Genomic DNA, 13,414 nt, shown 5'->3' with positions numbered 1-13,414 from the left:
TCCAGGTATGAGTAAGAGGGACACATAATACTCGTCAGTGATTTAGGTGGGGAATTCTTTGAGGAAGATGACAACATAGAATTAAAACAAGATTTATTTACAATAGTTGAAAAAGAAGCCGGCTGCTGCTTTTTTCCCAGTCTTGTAAGTACTTTTTCCAACATGTTAAGTCAGCACTTCCTTAGGCTACACATATATTTCACTTAAACTCAAACTGGCTTGTCATTCTGATGATCGGCAATAACTTAAAGTTAAGAGTGCGGAGGATTTAGAGCATTTGATAGAACTTCCGCTCTCTTCCATAACTGCTGTTGTGAAGTCTGTGATCCCCTCCCAGTCTGACATGTGGTCTCATGGTTGTGACCAAAGTAAATGACACTATTCCTACGGTACATCTACAGATCCTTATCAAAAGCCTTTGGGCCAGATGTGTTCTGGTATTTAGAGGTTTTTGGATTTTAGGAAGGTAAGGCAGCACACATCCTGGCTATTATATAATGCTCTCCGCGGGACTTGGGGGGAGCACTCTCTAATAAAACAATTTCTGTAGTGAAATGTATAAGTGGACAACAACGTATCGTAAGGCTAGTTCGTGTCATTTCAGGTCTAGACGTGGGGCGGGGCCTACAAACCTATCAAAAACAAAACGAACAAATGGAAACAAAATAAACCTCAATTTTTAGTGCCTTTTGGCTTTTGGAATCGCAGACCAGGAGCACCATTGATGGAGGGTTAACAGTGTGGGGAGGGCTCTGCTGGATTCTTTTTGTCAGATTTATTCCCCACAACATTGAACTCTGCTTTTATTCCCGTCTTCAAGTCACACATGAAAGGTTCAGAGGGTGTGTAGCCTGGATCGGTGGGGCTCTAAAGCCTGTCTCTACGACATGAAGCAGTCATGTGAGGGCTTTACCTTTGCTCTGACTCCAGGCATCTCGAGCCACCAGCATTGTTCACCTAAACCACTGCTTGATCTTCTTACTTCTGCACATGCTCTGCTTCCCTTTTCACACCATCCCTGCCCCCATACCCTGTTCTTTACATAGTATCAGAGTAATCACTTAAAACATAAACCCAATCACATCCACCCTCTACTTAGAGAACCACCGTAACTTCCTATTGCAATTGTAATAACATCCACCAGTTCTGACCATGAACTACAAGGTCTGTGTGGGAGGCGCTGGCCCCGTTTCCTTCTCTTTCCCCCTCATTCAGCGTGCAGCAGTCCCCTTGATCTTTTTGTCATTCCCTTCAAAGGCCATGCTGATTCCTGAGATACTCCTCCCCCGGATCTTGATAATGATGGACTTTCTCATCATTCAGTCTTCATTTAAATATTGCCTCCTAAGAAAAGGTCTTTCCCGGCCACTGTGTCTAAAACCACCTCCCTCGTATCTCTGTCCCCGCCAACAGAAATCATCCTCTGCGCCGCACCCCTATTTAATTTCATTGTAGCACTTTCGGACATCTGATCATCATATCATCCACTCCTGTTATTTGTTTCTGTACATGGTCATTTTCTGTCTTCCCTCAGTGGGATGCAGGTAGGGTCATAACCTGTCAGTTCACATCTGTATACTCACTGTCAGAACAGTGCCTGACACTTGATAAGCATTTATTAAATAAATGAAGAAAGGGTACACAGAAAACAGCAAATGAAGAAAAAGGAGAAGATGAGGGGGTTGAAAGTGTTTAATTTTGATGAGTCATTCTTTCATTTTCCTGTATACTATTCAACTGTTCAGCACTTACCATTGCCTACTGAATGTTGATGCCACAAAGATGAGTAAGACAAAGAATCTGTTTCCCAAAGAGCTCACTGGGCAATTAGCGGAGCTGGGCAAGGTGGAACTGCAGGGACTTGAAGGAATCCTAGCTGCCCCTCCAACATCAACGAAGACTTGTTGAGCCTCACAGTTGAGTGGGAGGTGCCTGGTAGACAGAGGGTGCAGATACTGCATTCAAAGCAAAGAGAAAAGCATCTGACAAGTCATGCAGGTGGGGGAGGTCTGCAGATATTTTGGTATTCACTCATTGATTATTGAGTCGCTATTATAACACCCTTGTCCCTTCCCTCTTGTAGCTTTTGAACTCTTTTGGAGTACAGTTATATCAGCAATTGCAGTAAAAGGGACAGGAGCTGTGATAGAGTACTGAACCTGGACCTATTCTAGGGTGTCTGGGAAGGGACATTCGAGCTGAGATCTACAGGAAATAGGAGTTGACCAGGCAAAGGGAGTGGAAGGGGTAGAGTCAAGAACATTTCAGGAGACAGCGTGTTGGACAGAGGAGTTAGGAGTCAGGAAAGAGGGGTAGAAGTATTCTTTTGCGGACCACTGTTGTGTAGGTGAAATTTAAAGCCATAATTCTGGAGGCGGTCACCAGGGAAGTGAGGGTAAGTAGAGCAAAGAGAAGGGGCACCTGCGTGACTCAGTTGGTTGAGCATCAGACTTCAGTTCAGGTCATGATCTCAGGGTTCGTGGATTCGAGCCCCACGTTGGGCTCTGTGCTTACAGCTCAGAGCCTGGACTCTTGTTTCGGATTCCATACCTCCCTCTCTCTCTACTCCTCCCCTGGTCTCTCTCTCTCTCTCTCTTTCTCTCTCAGAATAAATGTTCTCTGAGAACAATAAATAAAAAAAAACATTTAAAAAAGGTTTAAAAAAAAAAGAGATCCAAGGACTGGACTCTGGGGTACTAGAATATTTATAAGAATGTCTGTTTAAGTCCTTTGCCTATTTTTTAAATTGGGTTGTCTTTTTGTTGTTGGGTTGTAAAGGTTATTTATATATTCTGGACATTAGACCCTTATCAGTATGTGACTTATAGATATCCCATTCTGTAAATTCTTTTCATTTTCTTCATAGTGTCCCATGTTACACAAATGATTTTACTAAGAGTTTTATAGTTTGGGCTCCTATATTTAGATTTTTTTTTTTAAGATTTTTCTTATGATTTAAGTCATTGCTACTCTCTTGGTCCAATGACACCTATAAACTGGGGTCATAATTTACCCAGGTAAATTTACTTAAAATTGACTTTTCAAAGGGAAGATGTTTGAGATTTCATACAGAAATAGATTTCTATATTGCAAACTCTTTAATGATTTCATAAACTTCACTTTATATATGTACTCAAGATTTTTCTTCTCAGCATGAAGAATTATGATTCTACTCCTGTAGCCTTTTTACCTTCTCATCCAGGTGGATAAACCTGTACCTGACACTCACTAGAAACAGAGCGTGGAGTGGAAGAGAAAGATCCCTTTCCTTTTTTGGCCAGTTGAGTTAAGAAAGTAGAAGGTTTTGGAGAAATTGCCTTGGTGTGCAGTTCATGAGAGCAAAAAAGTTTTTGTAAAAAAAAAAAAAAGAAGTCTGTATTTATGTGGGGCTAAGATGAGGCTTTTTTACTTTATGAGAGAGAGAGAGAGAGAGAGAGAGACAAAGTGCAAGTGGGGGAGGGGCAGAGAGAGAAGAAGACACAGAATCTGAAGCAGGCTCCAGGCTCTGAGCTGTCAGCATAGAGCCCAGTGTGGGGCTTGAACTCACCAACTGTGAGATCATGACCTGAGCCAAAGTCGGATGCTTAACCGACTTAGCCACCCAGGCGCCCCAAGATGAGTCTTATAAAGAAAATTCTTTTTACCCTGTTTTGTCTCCTAAACTTGATTGTGAAAATCTTCTTTGTCACTTTTTTTAAACATCTCTTTGGTTCTAGGTTACTAGAAGAAATGGCCAATCATCGTCCACCAAGTTTTTTTATAGAAGAACTTAATGTATACTGCCAGAGGCACAACATGTTACTTAAGTATGAGGAACTGTCTAAGACAGGACCTCCACATGACTCAAGGTAAATTGCTTTTTTTCTTTTAAGATTTTATTTTTTAAGTAATCTCTACATCCATTGTGGGGCTCGAACTTACAACCTTGAGATCAAGAGTCGTGTGCTCTCCTAACTGAGCCAGCCAGGGCCCTCAACTTGCTGGGGTTTTTTAAAGGTATATGTCCATAAAATATGAACTGGGAAAATGGCAGTTTTGGCACAATTTTGAAGTCAGTAGTTTAACTATGGGGGCACCTGGGTGGCTCAGTCAGTTGAGCATCCAACTCTTGACTTCGGCTCAGCTCATGATCTCGCAGATTGTGAGTTCAAGCCCCATGTCAGGCTCTGCACTGGGATTCTCTCTCTCTTTTTCTTTCTCTGCCCCTCACCTGCTCTCTCTCTCTCTGTCACTCTCAAAATAAATAAATAAACTTTAAAAAAAAGAAAAAGTTATAATTTAGCCTTAGAACAAAGATGATATGCTATTCGGTGTTTGGAGCTAACTGCTTAAATTCTATATTGAATGGGTTAAAACCTTCAGGGTAGTCACAGGAGGGAGTATAATTGGAACACTTGTTTTTAGATAATGTATGAATTTTGTAATATTTTATGAATATTATCTTTGTAATCAGGTTTACATTTCGAGTTATCATAGATGAGAAAGAATATCCAGAAGCTGAAGGCAAATCAAAGAAGGCAGCCAAAAATGCTGCAGCTAAATTGGCTATTGAAATACTTAAAGAAAGCAAGGTGAGTAAATGCCCTTTTTAACACTACTCTGTGAGAAAATACCCATACAGAGTATAGCCATTCACAAGTTCTTCTTTATAATTATTATTTTTTTAATTTTTAAAAAGATGTTTTATTTATTTTTGAGAGAGAGAGACAGAGTGTGAGCGGAGGTGGGGCAGAGAGAGAGAGAGGGAGACACAGAATGTGAAGCAGGCTCCTGGCTCCCAGCTGTCAGCACAGAGCCCCACACGGGACTCCAGCCCACAAACCATGAGCTCATGACCTGAGCCAAAGTTGGACGCTTAACTGACTGAGCCACCCAGGTGCCCCATCTTTTATTTTTTGTTTATTTATTCATTTTGAGAGAGAGAGAGAGAGAGCACCAGTGGGGTAGGCGCTTAAGACGAAGGAGAGAGAGAATCCCAAGCAGGCTTCACGCTGTCAGCACAGAGCCCTACAAGGGGCTCAGTCTCACAACCGAGAGATCACTACCTTAGCCGATATCAAGAGTCAGCCTCTTAACCAACTGAGCCACCCAGGTGCCCCTACAAGTTCTTTTACATTTGGAAGTTCAGTCTTTTTTTTCCCCATCTCCATTTCTGTGAAGCCCTGAATGAGAGGTGCATCTAGGAAATAGTGGGCAAAGCTTGACTGGACCTATTCAGAATGCTGATGGCAGTGACAGCCTCTGAAATTGAATGAATGGGGAAAGGAAAGAGAGTGACATGAGCTGACAGGTCCTGGCCGGACCCCTCCACCTGACTGAGGAGTGCAGTGGGAAAGGACAAAGAGATGGAGAGACTGTGAGGAGGCCGATATATCAGGAGGACAGGAGATCAGGAGCCCTGAGCAAGAGCTTTGGTATCCCCAAAGAGGAGAACAGAGTAAAGAGTACAGAAAAAGCTATCTGAAGAGATTTTAGTAAAAATTGTTTCTGAAGTAAAGGAAGACCTAGATGCAGATTAAAACAACTCAGCAGATAATAGAAAAATACAGAGCCGCCAAGAACAAGGTCGATCCATCTGTGGGAAAGCCCTGAGCTTTAGGCATGATGACAAAATCCTGCAAGCATCCAGGCAGAAAAAGGAAATTATTTATTAAATTTTTTAAAATTTTTATTTATTTATTTTTTATTTAAAAAATTTTAATTTAATGTTTATTCATCTTTTTAGAGAGAGAGACAGATCACCAGCAGGAGAGGGCCAGAGAGAGACACACACACACAGAATCCGAAGCAGGCTCCAGGCTCTGAGTTGTCAGCACAGAGCCCTATGAGGGGCTCAAACCCACAAACCGTGAGATCATGACCTGAGCTGAAGTCGCTTAATCAACTGAGCCACCCAAGTGCCCCGAAAGGAAATTATTTAAAATGTAAAAATGAAAAGGTGCCTGGGTGGCTTAGTTGGTTAGCGTCTGGCTTTGGCTTAGGTCATGATCTCACAGTTCATGAATTTGAGCCCCCCATCGAGCCCCATGTTGTCAGCATAGAGCCTGCTTTGGATCCTCTTCTCCCTCACTCTCTGTCCCTCCCCTGATTGTGCTCTCTCTCTCTCTCTCTCTCAAAAGTAAATAAATATTTTAAAAACATGTAAACATGAAAAAAATATTACACTGCCCATGGCAACATTAAAAGCCAAGGGATAGTTGGGAAATGGCTGTAACGTGAGACAAAAGCTCATTTATATGTGGCACAAGAGAGGATCATCCTCACATCCTGAACATTTTGAAAACATTGACTTTCAAGATACTTTCCTGAAAAAGCTCACTGGATGATGTCACCCTGGTAACCCAAATTGGGAAAAGTAAATGAGGCAAAATTATAAACTAATGAATTGTTAATAAACCAGAAAATCGAATCAAGAAGTTAGAAAAATAACAATACAATACTTTCCCCCAAAGAAGCAGAAGAAAGAAAATAATAACAAGGTCAGAGATTAATGTACGAGAAAATAAAGCAAAAATAAAGACGGTCAATAAAACCGAAAGTTAGTTCTCTGACAAGATTAATAAAACAGGAAAGCTTTGGACGAGCTTTGGTCAGATTAATAATTTTAAAAAGGTATATTCCATTTTTATAATGGCAGGAATGTGCTCTTATATTCCTCTTTCTCACTAAGGAGTGATCCAGGATATGGCTTTACTTCAATATTGGTTGTCTTCGTTTTTGAGATTTACAGAGGGTACAGTGAGTGAGACAGTGTTATAGTATTACCCATGGATAAACAAGAACGTTAAGTACTTTGTTTTTCTTTAGGAAAATGGCAGCTCGTATAGTTAACACCTCTCCTTGTGGATTTTTTCTGGTAGAAAAAGATATATACTTAGACTTTTACTCAAGGTAGTAGAGTAGGGCAACACATAAAATCTCAGTTGTCTTTCAAATTATTTATTTAGTAATTTTATTAAACAAAATAGTTCAACTTTTGTTTTTATCTGTATTAAACACGATTTTTCTTTCTTTGTAGGTGGTTAGTTCTGTACCATTGCCAACAATGAATTCAGCAGAAGGATTCTGATCCACTGGGAATTTCATAGGCCGTATCAATAGGTTTGCCCAGAAGGAGCAACTACCTGTAAATTATGAACAGTGTGAATTGAAAGAACCTGGACCGGAAAGGTGAGACATAGTTCAGTTTTTCCTTCTGTTTCCTTGTATCTAAGCAATAGAATGGGCTTGTTTTCATGTCTCATTTTCCAGAAATATTTGCCTTTCTTTTTTGTATATTCTGCATGGAAGGTTTTATAGAACTCATACGGAATTGGACATCTTTGTAATTGAAATATTAAAATGCTTAATTGCTGAAGACTTGGGACCCATGTAACATAATAGATCAAATCTGGGGAATCATTTCTTTCTGAGGTATATCTGGATGGTTTAGACTGCAGGAGATCTATGAGAGTGTGAGGTGCCCCTGCTTGGAAGTGCGGGGATGTGGGGATGTCTCCATCCCAGAGGTCACGGCGGGAGTGAAAATGGCTGTGCCACACGTGTAAGCAAAAGGTCTGTCCTTCTACCATCATCAGATTAGAGAGCTGTTTGTCCAGGTGTTTGTACTACAAATTCAGCGAAATGGTGTCACCCTCTAGACAAATACCAGGTATTAAAAGAAACGGTTTTAGTCATAGACTATGAGGAGACCGGGATATTTGGAATATGATGGGAGGGACTGAGTAGAGCTTCAGAGTTGCCAAGACTTGGGAAGTGAGGATAAAGAGTAGATAAGAACTAGGAAAAGCAGAAAGCAAATGAGCCTAAAGGGGATTGTTTCTTGGCTACAGCCAACCAGGCAAATGAGAGAGAGAGAGAAATATCTGAATGGCAAATAACCCAAATAACCACTTTAGGATACCGTCCTCGGAATTCACTCAGTAAAATATGTACTATTTTACTGTGATGCCTTTTAGGCCAGAACCAGGGCAAGGAAAAGCAGGATAGTATTCATTGGCATGAAACAGTGAATTGCGTGGGTCAATCTCAATAAAGTACGAGGCTGTTTTGTTTTTTCTTTTTTTTTTTTTTTTTTTTATGTTTTTATTTATTTCTAGTAGAGAGAGAGAGACAGCGTGAGCAGGGGAGGGTCAGCGAGAGAGGGAGTCACAGACTGAAACAGGCTCCAGGCTCTGAGCTGGCAGTCAGCACAGAGCCCGACGCGGGGCTCGAACCCACGAACCGCGAGATCATGACCTAAGCGAAAGTCGGACGCTTAACCGACTAAGCCACCCAGGCGCCCCTGTTTTGTTTTTTCATTGCTCACCTGTTTGGTTCCTTTGGATTAAGCACTCTAACATTAGTTCCCTAGAAGAGAGAAGAAATCTAGCTAGAGGTGCCTGAGAGAATAAGAGCCGTAGAAACCCTCCAGTCATGCAACCTAATTCTGCCTTCAGGGCCCAACGGGAAGACTTGCCCTGGTTGGATGTATTTGCCTCTATGGCAAATAATACTGTAATATTTTGTAGCAATATATAGTAACTCTATGGTACTTACCATGTCCATTGATTTGCTACCTTAAATATAATTCTCATGTAATTGTCCAAGTGTCCTTGCCTAACCACAGATATTCTTATGTATAATATGAGGAGTGTGTGGACTTCAGCATGGGGGTTTTTTCTTCACACTGTGGGGATTTTCTTAGGTTTGGGGGCACAAGATGAGGGGGGCAGAAAGTGCTGAAGTTAGAACAAATCTATGATTTCCCCATTCCCTACCAAACACTATAACCTTATTGTTTCTCCTATAGAAATCCTACTTTCCCTACTTAAGCTTTTTCTTTCCATTTGAGCATCTCTGAAGAATTTACCAGATATCTCTCTCTCTTGCTTCACTACCTCCATGTCTTTTGACCTTTGAGGAATTAAAAAAAATTTTAAATGTTTATTTATTTTTGAGAGGGAGCAAGAGCACAGGGGAAGTTCAGACAGAAAGGGAGATGAAAGATCTGAAGTGGGCTCTGCACGGACAGCGGAGAGGCTGATGTGGGGCTTGAACTCAGGAATGTGACCTGGGCTGAAGTCAGAAGCTTAACTGACTGAGCCACCCAGGTGCCCCGAGGAATTTTTTAAAAGTTTTTTTAAAAGTGTATTTATTTTGAGAAAGAAAGAGAACATGAGTGGGGGAAGGCCAGAGAGAGAGGGAGAGAGAGAGAATCCCAAACAGGCTCCACACTGTCAGTACAGAGCCTGATGCAGGGCTCAGACTCGCAAACTGTGAGATCATGACCTGAGCTGAAGTCAAGAGCTGAACACTTAACCACCTGAGCCACCCAGGTGCCCCAACCTGTAAGGCATTTCTAAAAATCACCAGAGTCCCCTTTTCACCAAATCTTTCAATGAAGCAACAAAGAGAAGTTGCTTGGAAAATGCAAGAGGGGATGTCACCAATCCTGGTTATTCTGGGAGACTGGTCAGGCATCTTAATGAAGATTTATATTACACAAGCTACAAACTGTAAATCTACCTGTTACATTATATTAGGGTCTTCATTAATACACGTTTGTTTCTAAATCATAAATTAGATTTACTGGTTTTTGCTATTTGGGTAAAATAATCTCCATCATTTCTCCTAGGTTTCATTATAGATGCAGAGTTGGACAGAAAGAATATGGTATTGGTGTAGGTGCTACTAAACAAGAGGCTAAACAGTCAGCTGCTAAGATTGCGTATGAGCAGATACTATCAGAAGAAGCCTCAATGGTATGTACTGCCTTTGGGTTTAACTTTGAAATTTTAAAATCCCCTTTGAAGAGTGAAAGTTTGATTTCCTCCTTGCCGATTTGGATGCCTTTTATTTCTTTGTGGTGTCTTATTGCTGAGGCTCAGGCTTCCAATACTACGTTAAATAACAGTGGCAAGAGTAGATATCCCTGTCATGCCCCTGACCTTAGGGGGAAAGCTCTCAGTTTTTCCCCATTGAGGATGATATTAGCGGTGGGTTTCCCATAAATGGCTTTCATGATCTTGAGGTATGATCCCTCTATCCCTACTTTCTTGAGGGTTTTTATCCAGAAACGGTGCTGTATTTTGTCAGATGCTTTCTCTGCATCTATTGAGAGGATCATGTGGTTCTTGTCCTTTCTTTTATTGATGTGATGGATCACATTGATTGACTTGTGGATATTGAACCAGCCCTGAATCCCAGGTATTCATCCCACTTGGTCATGGTGAATAATTCTTTTAAGTTATTGTTGGATCCAGTTGGCTAATATCTTGTTGAGGATTTTTGCATCCATGTTCATCAGGGAAATCTGTCTATAGTTCTCCTTTTCAGTGGGGTCTTTGTGGGGGTTTTGGAATTAAGGTAATGCTGGCTTCAAAGAATGAGTTTGGAAGTTTTCTTTCCATTTCTATTTTTTGGAACAGCTTCTAAAGAATAGGTGTTAACTCTTCTTTAAATGTTTGGTAGAATTCCCCTGGAAAGGTTAGACTGTGTTCAGATGATGCCATAACAGCCAGTCACACAGCAAAAGGATTCCTCCATTTTGTTTCACCAGTGAGCCATGGTGCCTTAGGGCCATGAGGGCATGAGGCCCCAGAGACCAAAGTTCTGTTGGCAATTCAGGGTTGTTGTTTTTTAGTATTTATTTATTTATTTTTGGAGAGAGGGAGAACATGTGCCTGAGTGGGGGAAGGGCAGAGAGAGAGAAAGACAGAGAGACCGAGAGAGAGAATGAATCCCAAGCAGGATCTGCACTTGCCAGCACAGACTGATGTGAGGCTGGAACTCACAAACTGTGAGATCCTAACCTGACCCGAAATCAAGAGTCGCGCATCCACCTGACTGAGCCACCCCGGCACCCCACTCAGGGTTTTTTAAAAATCCAGATCAAGCATTCATAAATAAATGTGGTCATAAGCACACAGAGACTAAGTCAGTATGGAGAAATAGTTTGATTACCCTTAAAACTCCTAAGGGGTATTCTTTCTTTCAGGACGCTAACCCAGCATTAGATGGTTCTGTGATTACTTCACCCGGTGACTCTGGAAGGAACTCTTTGGTGAGAAGCATATTGTAAGTATGGACAAAGAACTGTGATATTTAGCAAATTAAGATTGCTGCGTGAAAGTGCACGTTTTTATGAAAATGTTTAATGTTTAAGGAGGATTTAGAGAAAGCAATTACTGATTTAAAAAATAGGCAGAATTCATAAACTAACAATTATTCCTCTTTCTTCTAGTGCTTCTGAATCATCACCTGAAAGTGATTTCTCAGAAAATTCACCAGGAGGAAGTTGTAACGGGGGCAATCTAAACAATGCTTCATCTCCTGTGGTATAGTATTAGCCTGTAGCTTCCTAACTAGTTTCCTTTGTATTTCCTCATTTAAAAATTACCTCCAGTACTCAACCGTAATTTTTCTATTATCTGATGCACTCTTCTTTCATATTACTATGTGGCAGCATTCTGGCTTCCTCCTTTGTTAACTCTCATTCCTCACATGCAAAATTCTTCCACTATTCACTCTCACATTCTCCCTACTTACCTTCTTATTTTCATATGTTCCTATGATCATGTTTCTCATCTATCAATTAGACAGTACTTAAAAGGTCCATTAATTTAATTCTGCTCCTGTTTTATTTTTGAGAGACAGAGAGAGGATGGGAACTAGCGTAGGGGAGAGGGGCAGAGGGAGAGAGAGAAATCTTAAGCAGGCTCCATGTTCAGCACGGAGCTTAACGCAGGGCTCCATCCCAAGACCCTGGGGTCATGATCTTAGCCGATATTAAGAGTAGGATGTTCAACTGACTGAGCCACCAGGCACCCCAGTTCTGCTCCTGTTTTAAAAAATCAGAACTAACATTAAAAATCAGATAATTTTGGGGGTGCCTGGGTGGGTCAGTCAGCTAAGCATCCAACTTCGGCTCAGGTCACGATCTCACAGTTCATGAGTTCAAGCCCTGTTTTGGGCTCTGTGCTGACAGCTCAGAGGCTGAAGCCTCCTTCAGATTTTGTGTCTCCCTCTCTCCCTGCCCTCCCCCACTCATGCTTTGTCTCTCTCTCTCAAAACATTTTTAAAAATCAGATAATTTTTGTGGTGACAATTAGTGTTATAAAAGTGTGCTATGTATAATGAGCAAAAACAAATCAGTAAGAAAAAGAAAAGTAACTCAGTAGAAAGATGTACAAAAGATCTGAACAAACAGGTCAGAGGAGAGATACCCAAATAGGCACCAAAAGATGAAAAGATGCTTTACTGCATAGTAATCAGGAAAATGCACATCAAAACACAGTTGGGTACCATATTAAACCCATCACCGTGGCAAAATTTGAGTCTGGCAGTACCAAATATTGACACAGCTGTGTTCCAGTTATAACGTTATATGCTGCTGGTGGAGTACAAGTTGATAGAACCATTGTGGAGAATTGTTCATTATTAATTGTTAATTTTTGCTAAAAATGAATATATCAGCCTTGCCATTTTTTAAAAGTTTAGATTTTTAAAAATTTTATTTATTTTTGAGAGAGAGAGAGAGAGAGAGAGAGTGAGCAGGGGAGGGGCAGAGAGAGAGGGAGACAGAGGGTCCCCAGCGGGCTCTGCACTGTGAGCCCAGAGCCCAATGCGGGGCTCAAACCTATGAACTGCAAGATCACGTGAGCTGAAGTCAGATGCTTAACCAACTGAACCACCCAGGCAGCCCAGCATTGCCATTTTTAACTGATCAGATCAGAAACACCTGGAGAGTTACTTTAACCTAGGTCCCTGAGCTCCGTCTGTTCCACATTAGCACTGTGGATGCCTCTGCTGAGACTGATGAGATGACTGGCTGAGGCCCACCAGCCGGCGGGGGGAGGAGGGGTGGGGGTGGGGTCACCAGGAGGCCATGTTCTGTAACAGGGTAATCTGTGCTTCTGCTGAACATGCCCTGGGACTACTTCTTTGTCCTTCCTGCCATACATATCTGGTTGCTGTGATAGATGAGAACACTGAGCTAGCCAACCCGAGAAGTAGGGATTGACGAAAGTATACAAGTTGATGAGGGTGTTAATCTAATGGACCAAAAAAAAAGTCACAGGACCATCTAGAAGTACAGCAGGAAGAAGAGCAAGATAACACAAGAAAATTGATCTAATCATCTAAAACTATTTTTCATTTTCTTTTATTATAGAATAATTTCAGAAGTAATGAAAGGAAGGTGAAAAGGTGAGTATCCTTATGTAGTGAAGGTATTTTGAAATGAAGTTTTATTTCAGCCTTCGTTTGTTAGTCTTATTTACTAGGTCTTTAGTATTTCTGGGGCACTATACACCCTTATTTGTGTGGAGTTTCAGAAGTAGAAAGCATGGTGAAGGATCACCAAAAGCTTGAAATCTACAAACAAATAATTGTAAATATTTAGAGAACTTTGAATGTATGTACATACTACACT

At 41.2% G+C, this 13,414-nt stretch overlaps 1 protein-coding gene across 1 annotated transcript in view; it reads left to right on the top strand.

Moving 5' to 3' along the window:
* The window catches only part of EIF2AK2 (eukaryotic translation initiation factor 2 alpha kinase 2), a 36,676-nt gene that overhangs the window by 2,202 nt on the left and 21,060 nt on the right, over positions 1 to 13,414 (top strand). Inside the window, 7 exon segments of the mRNA XM_039257210.1 lie at positions 3,717 to 3,848; positions 4,454 to 4,571; positions 7,019 to 7,170; positions 9,617 to 9,743; positions 10,979 to 11,058; positions 11,225 to 11,318; positions 13,154 to 13,188. Of these exon segments, the coding sequence (XP_039113141.1) occupies positions 3,730 to 3,848; positions 4,454 to 4,571; positions 7,019 to 7,170; positions 9,617 to 9,743; positions 10,979 to 11,058; positions 11,225 to 11,318; positions 13,154 to 13,188 (725 nt within the window). The 5' untranslated portion in view covers positions 3,717 to 3,729.

Source organism: Hyaena hyaena, unplaced genomic scaffold (assembly GCF_003009895.1).
Source record: "Hyaena hyaena isolate Hyena2069 unplaced genomic scaffold, ASM300989v1 scaffold_607, whole genome shotgun sequence".
Taxonomy (NCBI): domain Eukaryota; kingdom Metazoa; phylum Chordata; class Mammalia; order Carnivora; family Hyaenidae; genus Hyaena; species Hyaena hyaena.
The sequence above is the reverse complement of the archived record's forward strand: the minus strand, read 5'-3'. Positions and strand labels throughout refer to the sequence as shown.